The 17,307-nt window shown below is 38.3% G+C and overlaps 7 protein-coding genes across 7 annotated transcripts; 3 read left to right on the plus strand and 4 right to left on the minus strand.

Annotated features, from left to right (window-relative positions):
- Nucleotides 1-218: 218 nt before the first annotated feature.
- On the plus strand, nt 219-3,365 carry BDF20DRAFT_904182 (P-loop containing nucleoside triphosphate hydrolase protein; the record flags this gene model as incomplete). The annotated part of the gene is made up of 5 exons (XM_053082997.1): nt 219-265; nt 889-1,032; nt 1,112-1,337; nt 1,433-1,677; nt 1,760-3,365. The coding sequence occupies 5 exons, from the start codon at nt 219-221 to the stop codon at nt 3,363-3,365; spliced, it is 2,268 nt and encodes a 755-aa protein (XP_052940888.1).
- A 265-nt stretch (nt 3,366-3,630) lies between these two features.
- On the plus strand, nt 3,631-4,110 carry BDF20DRAFT_831652 (yippee zinc-binding/DNA-binding /Mis18, centromere assembly-domain-containing protein; the record flags this gene model as incomplete). The annotated part of the gene is made up of 2 exons (XM_053078470.1): nt 3,631-3,780; nt 3,883-4,110. 2 exons carry the CDS (start codon nt 3,631-3,633, stop codon nt 4,108-4,110), a joined length of 378 nt encoding a protein of 125 aa, XP_052940889.1.
- Nucleotides 4,111-4,229: 119 nt separating this feature from the next.
- On the minus strand, nt 4,230-6,119 carry BDF20DRAFT_909385 (glycerol kinase; the record flags this gene model as incomplete). Its single annotated transcript, XM_053083577.1, has 3 exons — nt 4,230-4,930; nt 5,014-5,897; nt 5,971-6,119. 3 exons carry the CDS (start codon nt 6,117-6,119, stop codon nt 4,230-4,232), a joined length of 1,734 nt encoding a protein of 577 aa, XP_052940890.1.
- Nucleotides 6,120-7,928: 1,809 nt separating this feature from the next.
- On the plus strand, nt 7,929-9,659 carry BDF20DRAFT_807048 (uncharacterized protein; the record flags this gene model as incomplete). Its single annotated transcript, XM_053076538.1, has 3 exons — nt 7,929-7,984; nt 8,375-8,523; nt 9,040-9,659. Coding segments are annotated over 3 exons (825 nt in total), but the record flags the coding sequence as incomplete, so codon positions are not given.
- Nucleotides 9,660-10,254: 595 nt separating this feature from the next.
- Nucleotides 10,255-10,990, minus strand: BDF20DRAFT_811865 (ubiquitin-conjugating enzyme/RWD-like protein; the record flags this gene model as incomplete). Its single annotated transcript, XM_053076729.1, has 4 exons — nt 10,255-10,434; nt 10,504-10,738; nt 10,817-10,867; nt 10,932-10,990. 4 exons carry the CDS (start codon nt 10,988-10,990, stop codon nt 10,255-10,257), a joined length of 525 nt encoding a protein of 174 aa, XP_052940892.1.
- A 1,103-nt stretch (nt 10,991-12,093) lies between these two features.
- BDF20DRAFT_909388 (uncharacterized protein) lies at nt 12,094-13,628 on the minus strand (the record flags this gene model as incomplete). Its single annotated transcript, XM_053083578.1, has 4 exons — nt 12,094-12,116; nt 12,185-12,287; nt 12,352-13,385; nt 13,493-13,628. The coding sequence occupies 4 exons, from the start codon at nt 13,626-13,628 to the stop codon at nt 12,094-12,096; spliced, it is 1,296 nt and encodes a 431-aa protein (XP_052940893.1).
- Nucleotides 13,629-14,609: 981 nt separating this feature from the next.
- Nucleotides 14,610-17,307, minus strand: BDF20DRAFT_909389 (uncharacterized protein; the record flags this gene model as incomplete). Its single annotated transcript, XM_053083579.1, has 3 exons — nt 14,610-15,257; nt 15,330-15,434; nt 15,508-17,307. The coding sequence occupies 3 exons, from the start codon at nt 17,305-17,307 to the stop codon at nt 14,610-14,612; spliced, it is 2,553 nt and encodes an 850-aa protein (XP_052940894.1).

The following is a 17,307-nucleotide window of genomic DNA, read 5'->3' on the forward strand; positions in this document are numbered from 1 at the left end:
AACGCACTAAGATATTCTTGTTGAGGAGTATACATGCCAGTGCTATTGGTTTTCACTCCATCCATTTGGTGCATGTACCAATTCAGTAACATATCACGGCCTTTTTCAAACGAAAAATTATTTAGCATTATTTGCTTGACATCAATAGTGGTGCCTACAAATGATTTATTCAGTTACTGCATATATATATATATATATATATTCATAAATATGTACAGATGTATGTTCGTTTGTACCATAATCATTTCTCAGGAATGAGTATAGAGTATCAGCTGCCGAATCAGGCACAATGATCAATTTAGGAGCAATTTGAGTGATGACTATATGGTAAAAGGCGTTGAGTCCATACATAAAGTAACAAAGAAAAGCCTTTTGAAACACATTACGTGTAGAAATCAATTCATAGGATTGAGTGAATGTTGAGAAAGTTGATTCCGTTGTGTCCTCCATTAAGAACAATTCTAAACTGGAAGTCGCGTAATAACTGCAACCAAGCCAGTTTCCTTTCTGATTAAGGCACATAATATTGCCGTTCTCTTCGTTCATGTACTCAAGAGTACTGTTATTACTCTTATTCATATTCTAAATCTTTTGAGAATGAAAAGACAGACTATTATTAGTTGTACGATGGAAGGAAAGAAGAATACTTGTTGATCTGACATCTTTCTGCTGCATTATATTGTTTTATAAACTTTTATTGTAATTCCGCCCTGAATACAGTGTCCTCTGCTGATTGGCTCTATGTCAGCACTGTTATGCTGTGAAAACTTATTTAGCTTCTCTTCTCTTTCTTCTCAGGTTCGCAACTGACACTTTCATCCTTTCTCTTTTTTACTTACTACACGCGGAACAGGAGAAAATGAATTATTCTCGTTTTGATGAAAAGAGAGAAGGAGACGGCGGGTTTTGTGAAGTTGTACAATGTCCCTCTGATTCAGCCGCATTAACCAATCTTGTATATATTGCGCCTGGATTCATTGACCCTAAAGTTCATTATGTCATTATAGATCACGAATATGTATTCTCTTGCAGGTAACAGTCATAATGCAAGTTACAAAGTGTTAACTATTAGTAAAATATACCATATATTCTTTCGATGCCTGGATAATAGAACCGACAGAAATATTCAGAAAGGTCAAATAGGTATCAATGGTCCACACCGTCGTTGGGCTTCTTTCTCTTTGAATCAGCGAGTATCTGTTCTGCCTTATGATATCTATTCAGAAGGTATGGATATTTACCTCGGTAATATGAAACTGGATATAGATTTCTTTCAACGGAGTATGCGATTACCTGATGAGTTCAAAGAAGATGAGATTGCCCATGCTTTTGCCACAGTGAAGTATTGCTCCCATCCCTTTTTCAACTGCTACGAATATTGTCAAACAAGATGTAAAATACTTACTGTTGAAAGATCATTACTTGCTTATAGAACTTCCACAGTCAGATGTTTACGAAGGGCCAAACTTTTGCTTTTGAATATACAGGTGTCAAATTCAGAGCCACTGTTACTGATCTGGATGTCGTCGATTTGAGCGTGTTAAAGAGAGGCGAAGTGGATGCACATCAAGAAAAGAATACTGACGCTATTCGTGGTCTTTTAATGCGTGAAACCAATGTCGAATTCAACAAAATTGAAAACTCAAACTTAAATTTGAAGCAATCTAAAAAGAGAGCGTAAGTTTGTGTGATGAGTTATCATCATATCTAGTCTGTACTAATGCTATATACTTATCCAAAACTACTTCTTCGGATTAAGTATGAAGGCAAAGGCTTTGATCAAGCCTGATTTCCAATTTGAAGATCTTGGTATTGGTGGTTTAGATGATGAATTCAATGCTATTTTTAGACGTGCCTTTGCTTCTCGTATATTCCCACCTGCTCTCGTTGAAAAGCTTGGGGTACAACACGTCAAGGGTTTACTTTTATATGGTCCCCCAGGTACCGGTAAAACTCTTATGGCACGCCAAATCGGTAAAATGCTCAACGCCAAAGAACCCAAAGTCGTTAGCGGTCCCGAAGTACTCTCTAAATTCGTTGGTCAATCCGAAGAGAATGTGCGTAAATTGTTCGCCGATGCCGAAGAGGAATACCGTGCCAAAGGAGAAGAGTCTGGTCTCCACATCATTATTTTAGATGAATTAGATGCTATTTGTAAAGCTCGTGGTAGTCGTAGCGGCGATACTGGTGTGGGCGATTCCGTTGTTAACCAATTGCTCGCCAAGATGGATGGCGTCGAACAACTCAACAATATTTTAATCATTGGTATGACAAATCGCAAGGACATGATCGATGAAGCATTGTTACGTCCCGGCCGTTTGGAGGTGCACATGGAAATCGGTTTGCCTGATGAGAAAGGCCGACTGCAAATCCTCAAAATTCATACGAGTAAAATGCGCTCTAACGAGGTCTTAGATGATGATGTCAATCTGGACGAACTGGCTGACCTCACCAAGAATTACAGTGGTGCAGAAATATCTGGTGTAGTGAAAGCGGCTTCTTCTTACGCTTTCAGTCGCCATATCAAAGTGGGTACACTGGCAGGTATTTCTGCTGACGTGAGTGATATGAAAGTGTGTATGGATGATTTCTTGAATGCGCTTAAAGAAGTACAACCAGCGTTCGGTGTTTCTGAAGTAGAATTACAGCAGTGTGTTCAAAACCATATTATTCCCTTTAGTCCCCATATTAAGCAAATACTTGCTGATGGCAAACTGTATGTAGATCAAGTCAGACAGTCAAGTCGTACGCCTTTGGTCAGCGTGTTGCTCCACGGTCCAGCAGGAAGTGGTAAGACTGCTCTGGCGGCTACCATAGCAATGCAAAGTGAGTTCCCGTATATCAAATTGATTTCCCCTGAAACCATGGTCGGCATGACTGAATCAGCCAAAGTGAATGAAATCAACAAGATTTTCAACGACTCGTATAAGTCACCCATCAGTGTGATTGTGGTAGATGGTATTGAGCGTCTGCTGGATTACGTCCCTATTGGCCCTCGCTTCTCTAATGCTGTATTACAAGCTCTGCTCGTTTTGCTAAAGAAAAAACCACCAAAAGACCGTCGTTTATTGATTTTGGCGACTACGACAAATCGAGGTCTTTTGGAGCAAATGGATATGATTAACGAATTCTCTGCAGAAATTTATGTACCTACAATTACTTCCTTAGACAGCGTGGATATGGTGTTACAACAGTTAGAGTTGTTTGCAGATGTAGAAAGAGAAAGAGCTTTGAGTTACTTACGACAAGCTAATATGGATCAAAAGTTGACGATTGGTATCAAGAAGCTATTGATGATTATTGAAATGGCAAGACAAGATGAGGATAAAGTGGATAAGTTTGTAAATACAATTCTTGCACTATAAAACCATGTAATAAAAGATATCTGTTGTGCTTGATTTCCATGTGAATGATTTAAAAGCAATATGAGTAGTAAATTATAATTCACGGGATACAAACTCATTCTTTCAGGAGTTCATTGTCAATTTTGTTGTTGTTGTTGTTCGTTGATCATTCAAATATTACAATCAGATATAACACCTGTCAAGTTTAAATGCATTCTTCAGGCCTTTTTTTTTCTTTTTTTTTTTTTTTTTTTTTTTAGTTGTTGTTGCTTCTTATACTAAAGTAATGGGTTTAAAAATTCATCCAGAATATTTCCCCTTTTACCAAAAAGACCTTGATGGTCACAAGCGATCAAGTAGCATTTATTGCTGTTGTACCTGCCAAACTCATATTGCAAGTCAAGAGGAGATTATTTCAGGAGCATATCTAGGAAGAGTAAGTATAAGTATTTGCTTCTGCAGCATGCTTAATTGTGAAGGAATTATGAGTTTATGGGTACTCATTGATTATCACATCTATTGTTACTGAATATCCCAGCATGGGCCCGCTTATTTAGTCAATAAAGTTCTGAACATTACCGTGGGGCATTTGGAACAGCGTATGTTGATGACGGGTATCCATACGGTAGCGGATTTATTCTGCAGCATATGCCAAATGCGGATAGGCTGGCGTTATATCAAGTCACCTACTCTGCAGCAAAAATACAAAGAAGGAAGATATCTTATTGAAAAAACAAGGGTTATCAAAGAAAAGTTATATCTATGACAATATTCTGCTTGTGGTAACAAATTAATTACAAAATAATAGTTGCGAATTATCTACAAGTAAAGGAAGAGTCTATTATCTGGATTGGAGTCTTTGTATACGATCTACTACCGCAATTACTATTCCTTTCTATTTGATATAGATAATTCTTGGAAATCCAGTTTTGTATTTGAATTTGTTTCCTTATGAGATTCATTATCACCGTCTTTCTGATGTAGTTCATCTTTGTCTTCATCATCGTTTTCACCTTCTTCTTCATCTTCATCTTCATCAATATCTTTATAGTGCAGTGATGCTTCTACGGCTTTTTGCCACATTTTATGTTTCTTTTCCCGTTCTTCCTTCGACAACTTACTTTGAAAGGTAGTCGTATCGTTATCTGAATTGTTCCGGATACATTCTTCTAAATCGTCTATATCATTCCAAACACCTGCTGCTAACCCTGCTGCAATAGCTGCTCCAAATGCTGTTGTCTCTCTCATCGAAGGCCGGTCCACTTGTATGCCTAAAATATCTGCCTGAATTTGCATAGCAATATCTGAATTAGATACGCCACCGTCGACTTTGAGTGTATGAAGTGAAAAGTCGTCACTATCACCGTCATCATTTTTGGCATCTGTAGCATCTTTGTTCATAGCTTCCAAAATAGCATACGTCTGAAAGGACATGGCTTCAAGTGTAGCACGAGCTAAATGATATTTGTTGGTGAACGTGGTAAGGCCGATCATTGTTCCTCGAGCATCATCGCGCCAGTACGGAGCGAATAGGCCAGAAAATGCTGTGACAAAGTAAACGCCGCCTGTATCAGGAACATGGGCCGCTTTTGGCAAAATATGCAGTTAAAAAATGTCAATAATTTAGGTTCCATGCCTTTCCTCAATTTCCCTTGATAGACGAACTTACCCAAGCCGCTGACTTCTTCCATTGAATCAATCAATCGTAAATTGTCTCTTAACCATCTCAATGAGGACCCTGCTACAGCCATTGAACCCTCCAAAGCGTAAATTGCCTTTGCCTTCTCGCCCAATTTAAAGCCCACGGTGGTAATGAGCCCATGCTTTGACTTTACCAACTCTTCTCCCGTATTGAACAGCATAAAAGCACCTGTGCCAAATGTACATTTTGCTTGACCTTTTCTAAAACATTTCTGTCCTACCAACGCTGCTTGTTGATCGCCCAAACAGCCAGCAATTGGTATGTCCTTTAATAAACAATCATCTACTTGAAGTTGCCCATACACCTCTGAACAGGACCGAATTTCAGGTAATGTTTCTTCTGGTATATCAAAGAATTTTAATAACTCCTCGTCCCATTGCAAATTTTTCAAATTCATCAAGAGAGTACGACTGGCATTGGTAACATCTGTTACGTGTGTTTTGCCGCCTGTCAATTTGTAAATTAACCAGCTATCAACTGTTCCAAAGCTTGCTCGCCGCTCTTTTACAGCCCGTTGTACAGCATCATCATTATTTAACATCCAACGGTATTTGACAGCTGTGAAATACGAAGTTATATCTAATCCGGACCGCTCTTTAACTTTTTCAGATCCCTCTTTTTTCTGCAACTCGTGCACAAGCTCGTCTGTACGTACATCACTCCATACAATGGTCGGTCGTAGCGGTTCGCCTGTTTTATTGTCCCATACAACTGCAGATTCTCGTTGATTTGTGATACCAATAGTGATGATGTCTTTCATATCATAACCCATGAGTTCGAAGCGTCTGATAGCTTTGTTGATACATTCAATCACTGAATTGAAAATGTCCATAGGATCATGTTCCAGCCAGCTAATGTGAATATGAGAATAATACTATCAGAGCAAATAAAATATTGTCTAAAAGGTTTATTTCTCTTCCGTACCCTTGTTGTGGTTGAGACTGAGGCAGTTCCTGTTGATGATATGTCACTATAGTTCCTTGATTGTCGAAAATCAAGAACCGTGAGGATGTAGTACCTTGATCAACAGCCCCTATAAACTTTCGATTGTTAGCGCTGTTCTTATCAGACATAGGAAAATATAAACGGTTAATGTAAGAACGGGAAAAAATTGGTCAATAACTGTTTTGAAAAAAACGAGATAATTTTCAGTTTTCTGAGTTTACCTGAGAAACGAATGTTTTTATTGCAGTGATATAATTGGCTTGACTGAAAGAGTCTTTACCCTTTTTGCATAATAAAAGCTTTGATATTGTTTCCCCACAATGTTGACACCTGCCAATGGCAGCCCTAAGATTACTACTAACAAACACTATTCGATCATCCATAACAGCTAGTTCAATATTAATGATACACTACAAAATGTTCACAATTACGTCAACAAATAAAAAATGATAGCTTTCTTCTTAAACGTTATTATAAACTTATAAATCTGCCATTGGCATATCAGGAACAAACAAAAAAAAAAAAAAAAAAAGTGAAAAGTGATTGGCATCTGTCTGCACAACTGTCATCAAACTTAACTTAAGCTTTGACTTATACTTCAACTAGCGTGAATTAACAGTATTAGATGATACGCATTTATGGTTTTGAACAATGAAGAGTTCATTTGAAGTGGGAGAAAAGAAAAGTGTATATATTTGGTACTGATGAATAGTAGCCTCAAATAGACAAGCAATCATTTACGATATCTCATTTCGGTGCACCCTGAACGAAGCCTTCCAAACTAAATATCCAAAGCTTTTGTATTTCTTTTCAAAGGCGAGCCACTATATTTGTCGCCCTTCTTTAAGTTCGTGTTCGGGTTGAAAACGCTTTGCCGGATGATTAGGTAATATATTCTACGATTCTTCTGCTCGTCATAATGTCTGAATAGTGACTTTGATACAAAGGTGCTCGCAGAACAGTGGGCTTACCGAAGTGGCTATAGAAGTTTCTCTTATTCTCACATATACTATAAACTTAGATTTTAAGTAAAAAAATGTTGATACTTTTACTTTTGCAAGCATAACATACATCATAAAAAGTCCAGATAGCACTTTTAATGCAATGCAAAAGTTCAGGTAGAGGCTCTTTTTCCTTAAACCAAATGAGATACATATGAGCGTTCTCTTCAATATTGAAAGTCATATTTTTAACCCATTACAAATGTTCAAATCCTTTCTGTCGTCAGGCTCCTCACTGTTAAAACATTGATTCAGAAAGGAGATATTTACTGCTGGTAGAAAGAAAGTATCAATGGGAATTGCTTAACACAAGTAACACCTTCTTTTCTTATATCAAAGCTCGCTCAAATATTTTTGGAAAATGACTGCATGTTGGTGCCCTTTTATCACGCACTGGAGTTGACTATACGTGAGCTTAAATGGCCATTTTCTGAGCCTTTCACTCGTTGAGATTGTTAAACTTTGCGTTGAGAATCCATGCACATACCAAATTGAGGAGAGCCATGGAAGTAGCTGAGAAGAAAGCGGTTTTGTTGAGCATATATGCGTATACAAGAGAAATCACCTTTCGTTGAGAAAGAGCAATTAAGTACCCAACTGAAAGAAAGCTCGCTTTTGATATCAAGTGTAGATTTCACGATTACTGTGCTTTTGGTGGATGTCAATTGGAACATCTGAAATTGAAACAATAGGAGTCCGACTCTAAAATGAAACGTTGGTCATCGGTCGAACTTTTTATTACAGCGTGCTTTTTCTCTGCTCTTTTTAAAACAACCAACTTAATTTGCGTTTCAGGCAATGTCAACGTCCTCGAGCAAAGATCTTCCCGATCAACTACCTTCAATCAATACCCTATCTAATTTTAATGTACATTATCACAATATTACCAATGATACCCAGCTTTTGGAAACCATCAATTCCTGTCGATCAACGACTCATCATCACCACAGTCGATTACTCTACTTCCTAACAGATCCTTCTTTCTTACAGAGGTACAGCACTGTTCTCTCAACGACACCAATAACAACAGCAACTGGAGCACTATTTCAACCGCCAATAGCGCCCTCTTACAATTCCCTATTTATGAATACCGGTAGTAGCACTAGTAATGATACTGGTGGGTACAAAGCTTTTTCTATGGCTTCTTCCCCAACTGCTGACATGAGTCATATGGCTTCCATAGAGGCAAAGCTTTCTCCTGCCAAAATCACATCAACAGCGATGAATCCATCAGCTTCAAGGAATGATTATACTAGCAAACAATTACATCAACAACAGCTATACAATAACTACTATAATCCGTCTTCCTTAACAGCTACTTCAGCAAATATGCATCTCAACCAACATTACAATAGCGGTATAAATACACAAACTCACGGCAGTCAAACCAGCAATTTCCTGAATAACTCTGTTCCACAGCCGTTATTGCCCCCGCCGCAGCCATTAATAACTCATCAACCTATTGCTGTAGCTGCAGTAGATGATTGCTGTAATGAATGTTGTCCTGCTATACATCCCGAGGAGGCCAACCGTAAGAGATACCCTCAGCCTGCAACTGCCACGACTGCCACTCTGATACCTTGCACCTTAAATCATGATGAGGAACCGATAGAAGAGTCTATTGTACTACCATCAATCAAAGGGCGTAAACGCTCTCTTCCTGATTCAACGGATGCGTTGTCTTTATCGAATAAGAAATGGAGAAAAGTCGATCCTGACAATAAGAAAGGGAATGGAAGAAAAGATCAACAAGTTGCGAAACCAACAAGTGTCACTGTTACGGGATCCAATAAAAAATGGAATGCTGCCAATAACGATCACAGTGCTCGATGTCAGTGGTCGAGTTGTTTAGCTAGTTTTGATTCTTTGGAAGACCTACCGGTGCACTTATTCAATGAGCATTTAAACAATTTACCGAATGGAAAGTACGTAGCTTCAAATACACCCACAACAGCAGCGACCACCACAGCGCCAGCAACAACTATCAGTAGCCATAGTAGTAACAGTAGTAGTAGTGGCAGTGAGACTTCTTCGCTATCGTTAACAGCAGCTGAAGAGGAGTATTTATTGAATTGCTCTTGGGCTTCTTGTACGGAAAAATTCAACGTAACAGAATCTTTTATTGATCACCTATATAAGCAACATTTACATTCTTTACGGCAGCAGCAGCAACAGCAACAGCAACAGCAAATACAAGTGCAGACTCTAATGCCAACTTCAGTGAAGGAAAAACAATATCAATGCCATTGGATCAACTGCCAGCAGACCTTGAATCATTTGGAAAGCCTCTTAAATCACGTATTAGAAGTACACATTTTAGGCCAGAAAAATGAATACTACTGTCGATGGTCATCATGCGATAGGATTGGGAGACCTTTTACACAACGGCAAAAACTAATTCGTCATTTACAAACAACGCACCTTGGCTTTAAACCTTTTCAGTGTGATATATGCCAAAAGGGATTCTCGGAAGCTCGTCTATTAATGCAACATAAACGAGTACATACAGGAGAGAAGCCATTCTCATGTGATCAATGTGATAAGAAATTCAGTGTTGCCTCCGCTCTAACAATACATAAAAGAACATTACATTCCGGGGAGAAACCATTCATATGCAAGTATTGTAAGAAAAAGTTCCCAGAGAGTAGCAATCTGACAAAACACGTAAGAAATGTTTATTGCTAATTGAATACGAAAATGATCAACTTTACTTTTTGAATGCTTATTTTTTGTATCTTTTTAATGTATAAAAACGAATTAGATGAGAGTTCATACAGGGGAAAAGCCTTTCAAATGTACAATATGTGATATAGCATTTGCACGGCCTGACCAAAGGACAAGACATATGAAAACTCATGATAAAGATAGAAAAAAATGATGAAAAAAGGGGGGGGGAATACTACAATAACAATTGACTTTTAAGCGGTTGACGTTGAGCGTGCTATCAATTTTGATAAGATCAAGTACATGAACACAACAAACACAAATATCCATCGTTTCCCTTTGCTTATCAGTTGACTTTGTTGCTGACCTTGTTGTTGCTGTTGTGCCGTTCCTGCGTCTACTGCTGCTGTCTGTTGTATTTGTTGTTGATGTACTAGTGAAGAAGTTTGTCGTGATCCAACGTTATTGGAGTTACCTTGTTTAATATTGGTATTGGTATTTGTTGAAGACGATTTGTTAACATTACGCTTTGTTAAACCATGCTGATCTAAGTTCTGAAGGTCATTCATATTTACTGTACATAATTCAGGGAATACCTCTAATCAAAACCAAAGTTAGTGCGAGTCAAGTAACATAGTGCTAACCCAATAAAGATTGAAATGGTCAAAATACCTCTAAATTTTGAATGTCGAATGTTCCATAAATGGGATCGAGCAGCATATAGTTTCTTTTCATTATTACTTGTCTTGATACTACCAGTTGTTGCTTCGTCGCCAACCTAATTGAATCATGACGTAAATACAGTCAATGATAGAGTGATTTTAAACTTTTGCAGATCTTCCATTACCATGAAACTTAGTAATCCGTTTAAAATAGTAGCAATGGACCAACTTGGATTCCAAGTACTCGGATGGAAATCACTCATACTTAAACAAAGTCGGGTATCTGGTTGAAATCTTCCAGAAGGAGTTGTCATACGAATTGCAGGTGGTTTAAAAGGATATTCTGAAGGGAAGGTAATTCTACCATAATATTCCCCTCCTTCGTAAGGTGTATCAGGTGGTCCTCTAATTACATAATGCCTGAAGCAACAGATTGCTTTTTAGTTAAACAGCTACTAAAGCTTCCTATTCTCAAGTATTATGTTGTTTGAACTTTACCACTCTAGAATATTACTTTCAAGCGGTTTAGCAGTGATGAATGGTGGAGGACTAATGTTGGAAAAATAGATTAGCCTCGAATATAACTAGTGAGATGAACCCAATTGGCACTTACTTCTTCTGAATAGCAATGTATTCTTTTGTCAGTCTTTTATAAGCTCCTTTTGTGGCCATTGGTAGTAAAGTAGTTTAATTTCGGTAAAAAGCGTAGAGAGAGAGAGAAAAAAAGGAAAGAAGAATACACAGTGAACGAAACTTAAAGAAACAGAACAAGGAGAGACTAAAAACCAACCCAAATTTCAAAGCTTACAACTTTCCAGAATTTTTTGTACCAGTCCTGATTTGCTCGAGCGTCTGACATTTGAAGGTTTGACGCAATTTACCAATCATAATCTATTCAATCTCTTCACAAAGGCAAAGCAACACAATAGAACTGAACGAACCCAAATGCTATAGCTACTGCAGCAGTCCAATACATCATGATAGAGACTGTTTCCATTTACTTTACAAGGCAAACAGAACTCGCCTTTGTTTAGTAGTTTGTGAGGAGCCTCTACGAAAATGCGTCAATCAGTTTGATATATTTGTATACGCTGTCGTTGCCAAATTGTATAGACTTGCTACGTAATGACCTTCATTGCTATGACACCGTTTAGGCTTGCCGTATTTGCAGCGTTTATGCAATAAAGTGCAGCCGCAGAAGGTCCGGATCTGGAATACCCATATCAGAATTGTGCAAATCTACTGTAGAATAAAGATAAGGTAGACGATGAATACGTACGCACGATCAAAAGGCTAGCAAAAGTTACTGCACATCTGACTACATGGTATTTGCAATCAGTTAGTCTCACGCCACTATCTCAAATAAGCTTATCTGCACCTTTCACGTCTCGATTGATCCCCCATAGTCGTGAAAGTGTCTTAAACGTGCGTTAAAAGATCGTACATGAAAACCAATCACATGACGCGAAAGTGTATAAGGCGTTAACCTGAGTATAGCATATATTTTCCTTGCTGCTCACTACTACCGGTAACTCATCTGCAGGGCCGATTTGCACTCTTTCCATTTGTTGTAGAGGCACACAATGACGTTAGTATAAAGTAAGCGGGCAAAAAAGAAAGAGCGAATGCCATGGCTTCCCTGAGATTTGTATGACTCACGTTCTTCGAAAGGAGACGTAATTTCAAGAACAATATGTAACAATGAGGTCCTTTATTGAATTACTCGAGATATAATTAATTGATGTCAATGCAAGTAAAGAAATAATAAGTATGAATTAGGAAGTCTCCACAAATTTCACTATAAATAAAACGTTAGAAAACGGTACCATAATCAATGCAGTTATTCTTTCTTGGCACAATACTTACTTTTACGAAGACGTGTTTGTCTTCTTGGAGGACGCCTTTTATAAACAGGCATTGCAGATTCACCCTTGAGCCCATCTTCCGATGGTTGGCTACTATAAGTGCTCTGATAAAGTTTATCGACATTAGTTTAGCACATAATTATTCAAAATTTTTTAAAAAAAAGCTACCTGTTCAGAAGCGATCTTGGGCAGGGTATTTTCTTGTATAAATCTGCGTAAATCTTCACTCACATCTTCTTCTAGTTTCTTGTTAAATTCGCAGACTTCGCCCAGCGTACCCTTCTCAATCTTTAACTTGACAATATCTGATAATTCCAGGCTATTGCTCCATCCTTGGATGCGTTCTGCAGGGTTATCCTCCACAATGCTGAAGGGCAACTCTTCATCGGAATCTTCGCTATCAAAGAGGTCTTGTGGCAAAGGAGGAAGGGTATTTAATAATTGAGAGCGCTGACGATGGAATTGCTGCTCTGCTTGATATTCGGGTGTCGATCGTAATTGTGATAATGTCTGTGAAGACTGTTGCCGCTGCTCCTCTTGTTCTTTCATTTGGATCATATAGTCAGAAAGAGTTCGCTGAATCTTTCTTTTCCTTTCTTCCATCTCTCGGACTATTTGTGGTTGTCGTCTTTTTCTTTGGGCAGCCTTTTCTTTATTGTAACCATTCAATATTAAAGTTCTGGCTTTCTTGTTACCACCGCCATGCTCGTCCCTATTGTCATTGTTTCCTTTCATGCTGATAGTACTAATAGTAGTAGTCGTAGTCGTAGTGATGGTAGTAGAATTAGTGATAGAATTTTCTACTTTTGAGGCTACAGTGGTGCTGGTATTTAAAGTATCTTTTTCGTTTGTATGATGTGATGAATGTGTCTTATGCGTGGATGATGTTGAGGATATTGCAGGGAAATGGGTATCTATACTGGATAAAGCTTTACGAGTTTTATTATGGGTTGTGGTATGTGCAATGATTGACTTTTTAGAGGATGATAGTGAGGTTGCAGCCACTTGTTGATATGAGTGCTCAGGATGAACATTCTCCTTGTCAAAAGTTGAAGACTGTTTATGATTTTCCTGCGAAGCGGCAGTTTGTGACGCAACAAGAGGTTGAGAGCTTTGAGACATTTGGCTATCGCTCATCTGGAGCTCAGCTTTGGCTTTTGCTAAAGATTTCTTCAACTTGTTATAATCTTTGTATTTAGAGACTAACAGTTTGTTCAAAAAAGAAGGAAAGCAGAAGCGTCAATTAAATGTTGTTCTGCTGTGTTGTTTGCTGTTTCTTATCATTTTCAACTTTCTGAGTGCAATTTACCCATATTGTTTTCTTTTACATCTTCAGTTGTTACTTTACGACCGTGCTTTTCCTGAAACTCTCTCTCCCACTTATTCAGTTCAATCTTTGCTTTATTGACGTTGCCTTGTAACACTCTAATCTGATGGGTATCCATTTTGTAGAATTGGGGGAATGTAGAATAATTTCAACTTTAGATTGAAAGTGAAGTATGTGAGGGATATATTCAAGTACAAGCTGCAGAGCAGGCAGAGAAAGGGGAGACAAGAATGGGTTTCGTCTGTACCTCCTGTGGAGGTGACCGTCTATCGCGGTTTTATTTTTACTAAAGCGTAAAACGCGTCTTTCGGAAACTGTCGTGATTACTGAAAATCACGTCTAAATGGTGTCTCATTCGGCAACAAATCAAAAAGGCGGGAAGGCGTACAACGTTACATTACGAAATGTAACGGAGCAACTAATTCTTTGTTCTATTTTATAGCTAGCCATTCATTACAAAAAAATGTAAATATACAGTATACACGTTGGTTTGCATTTAACCCAGGTTGGTAATGTAAGGCAATAGCGATATATACACCTAATTATGCCTTGTAACAAAGCCCTCATTGCTGCTTTTTTTCTATTTTATGGATCGTCTCCCAGAAGCAATTGGACCTGGTTATAGCATTTACATACAGGTTCTTAAACCTTTTCCTTTGGAGAAGCTAGTGTTCAAGACTTCTTGCATTATAGAGCATTCTCACTTCCAATTTGGTAAGGTAACACAAAATGCTTACTATCTTTTGTTAAAGATACTTTCACTCTTATGTGCCAATAGTGAAAAAGTCAATCATGTTTGTTGTGTATAGTTATAATAGCTAAAGGTTTGTTAAGGTCAGCAACTGCTCCCTTTGATAAGCCTCTTGAAGCTATCATAAAGTCAAGCAGTGTATATATCCCATCTAATATCCATTTGCCAAGTGAGAAAGAACCCAGAGAATACGTCTTTACTCAATCCTAATGCTATTCATGAATGCGAGGTGCTTTTATTAAACGTAGATTAACTTTATAAAACAAAAATGCAAAGGTGTAGATAAATAAATAAGGTAAAGAATGATATATGTACACAGACGTAGATACAGAATAATGTTGGGCAAGACTAAGTCTTCTTTTTCTTCTTTTGAACAGAATCCATGGCATAAGCCAGACTTGTCACAATATGCAGACATTTCACCAGATTATCATAATCGGGATGCGACTTTTGTGTATGCTTCAAAAGGTCTGCGAATAATAAACCATAACGGGCGACACGTTGAATAGGAATAATCAAGTAATCGTCCATGGCAAATTGCCGTGTTTCTTTACGCAACATGAGGGATTGTCGGTACTTGGCGACTAACTCATTATTAAGTGCTCGTTCAAGAAGTTTGCGATTGGCTTTATAATCAATGGCACAACGTAAAAAGATGACTAAATCTTCAGCCATTTCCAAAAATGAACTACCAAGATACACGTTGTTTTCATCCATGTAATTCGTTTTACCACCAGCAGCATCTGCAAGCGTTGAATGCTGAGTAGCTTGTTCTTTTGAAACATCTTCCTCTGCATTCAAACTGGTAGGGCTGCTCATATGCAGTTGTTGACAATGGTAACGTCGATGGTAACGACTTTGAAAATGACGTAAATGATCGATTAATTTGGCTGAGGATTGCATAAGATCAAATAAGTTGGAAAAGATATCCAAATCTTCTTCTCTCATTAATGTGTATTCTTTTTGTAAAGTAAAGACAAGAGCATCATAAAATACCTAGATGCAATAATAGATAGTTAGCAATCAATTTTTAACCATAGCGAAAACAAAAAGATAGAATACACCTACAATTTTGGTATAATAGAGTTGATTCCAAAAATTGACTTCTGTAGTGAAGAACTCTCGTAGAATAAAGCGTCTTGTCAATAAGCTTTTTTCCAATTTTTCAGGCGACTATGAGTAGAAGAATAGGAGTTGTTAGCTTCACCTATCTGTTGGATAATAATCAAGAGGTAAAGGTACTCACCAAATGGTTCGGTAAACAAGGCGCTGATTGTGCACTATGCAACTTTTCTTCCAAACAATGATGCCATGTCATCAACGCTTTTGCTTCTTTCTTCCAACTGACTTTTCGATGCAATTGATATTTTCTCGGTTTGATGATATCAAATCGTAATACGGGACATCGCGTAACTGGGTCAAACACGGCTGGTATATACATGTATTTCAATTGATCCGAATCACTTAGAGATATAGAGGAAGACGAGTGATGTAGATGATGATGATGATGATGATGATGGTGATGATGATGATGATGGGCGTCTGAAGTGGGTGTATCATTGCTGCTGCTACTATTGTCGCGAGAGAGCTTATTGGCTAGCTTTTTACAACAACTGCTGTTACTGCTGGAAGATTTTGCCATGGGTGTAGCAGAATAACCTGCTGCTGTTGCTGTGGATGATGGTGATGACGATGAGGTAGTAGTAGAAGTAGGTGTAAATGTGTGTGATTTCTTGAAGAAATATGCGTCTCGCGTATGTTTCTCGGTGATGGACACGATATCATTGTCAACGAGTGTCCTCACTGAAGAACTCGTGGAGGATGCACTACTCGTCATGGACATGACGTCGGAGGTGGGACAACTGGATCGACGACGTAGGTGGTTGTCGGTGGATGCGTTGGCAGATCCGTGTAACGTGATACTTGATGTGCGGTTGAGTTGAGTGGCGCTACAGCTAGGTGTGGCTGATGCTTTTGTGGTGACGGAACTACTGCTACTACTGCTACTCAGATCGTGCATTTTGCCGAAATCTGAATCGGAATAATAGCTATTTCTAACGTAATGGGAGTGTCGTAATTTTTTGGATTCTTCTTCTTCTTCTGCGTCATCATCATTAAATTCTAAAACAGATTCAAATTGATGGCCAAAAGAATGATGCTTCTTCTTATTCAGACGTTCGATGTCTGTTAGTTCCCAAGGTGGAGGAGATTCAGGTGAATCCGCTGATGACAAGTATTCACATAAAGAGGGAAGGACTGGTTCTGGAGCAGGTGGAGTATAGAGATGTTTGAGAACTGCTTCCCTCTGATCATTCGAAGCAAATGAGTTTTGACGTTTATGAAAGAAAAATGGGAAATGGAACTTCTTCATGATAGCGGACGATATACTATGAGAAGAAGCCGTATTGGGAGTATGTAAGCTGCTATTTGAATCTGTCGTCAAGATGGGAGCAGTTGCTGGACTGGCATTGTAATTGCTTAATTGACGAGTATACTGGGAACTAGATGAGGGTGCACCAGCGGAAAGTGAAGTCAGAGATTCATTAGAGTAATGAGTAGTAAGACTTTGAGTAGAGGATATATCATTATGGGATGAATAAGTTGTAGGTTTTTTTAATTCACTTGATGAATAACCGTGGGTTAAAGTTGAGAGTGGCGGTTGTTTTTGTTCGGTGAGAATGGGTAAACTATTATTGCGCTTCGATATATTTTTCGGATTTTCAGATGGCGAAGATTTTGTTGAGGTTGATGTAGAAACTGATGCTGCTAACGAAGTTGTTCTAGCATTGATGACAGTTGTATCGGAAGTAGTAGTAGTAGTAGTATTAGTATTAGTATTAGTAGTATCTGTAGTGATTGTAGAAGCAAGCTTAGTAGCTCGTGAACAAGAAGGAAAGAAATGGTTCCAGGATTTTTTGGAAGAGGTCAGATTGGTATTTATGGACAAATTCGGTCGATTGGGTGCTACTTTTGCACCATGATGTCTAATACTACTATCACTACTCATTCCTCTCTTATTCTCCTTTTTGAGTGCTACGGACTGCAT

The sequence above is a fragment of the Mycotypha africana genome (assembly GCF_025528875.1).
Source record: "Mycotypha africana strain NRRL 2978 chromosome Unknown BDF20scaffold_1, whole genome shotgun sequence".
Taxonomy (NCBI): domain Eukaryota; kingdom Fungi; phylum Mucoromycota; class Mucoromycetes; order Mucorales; family Mycotyphaceae; genus Mycotypha; species Mycotypha africana.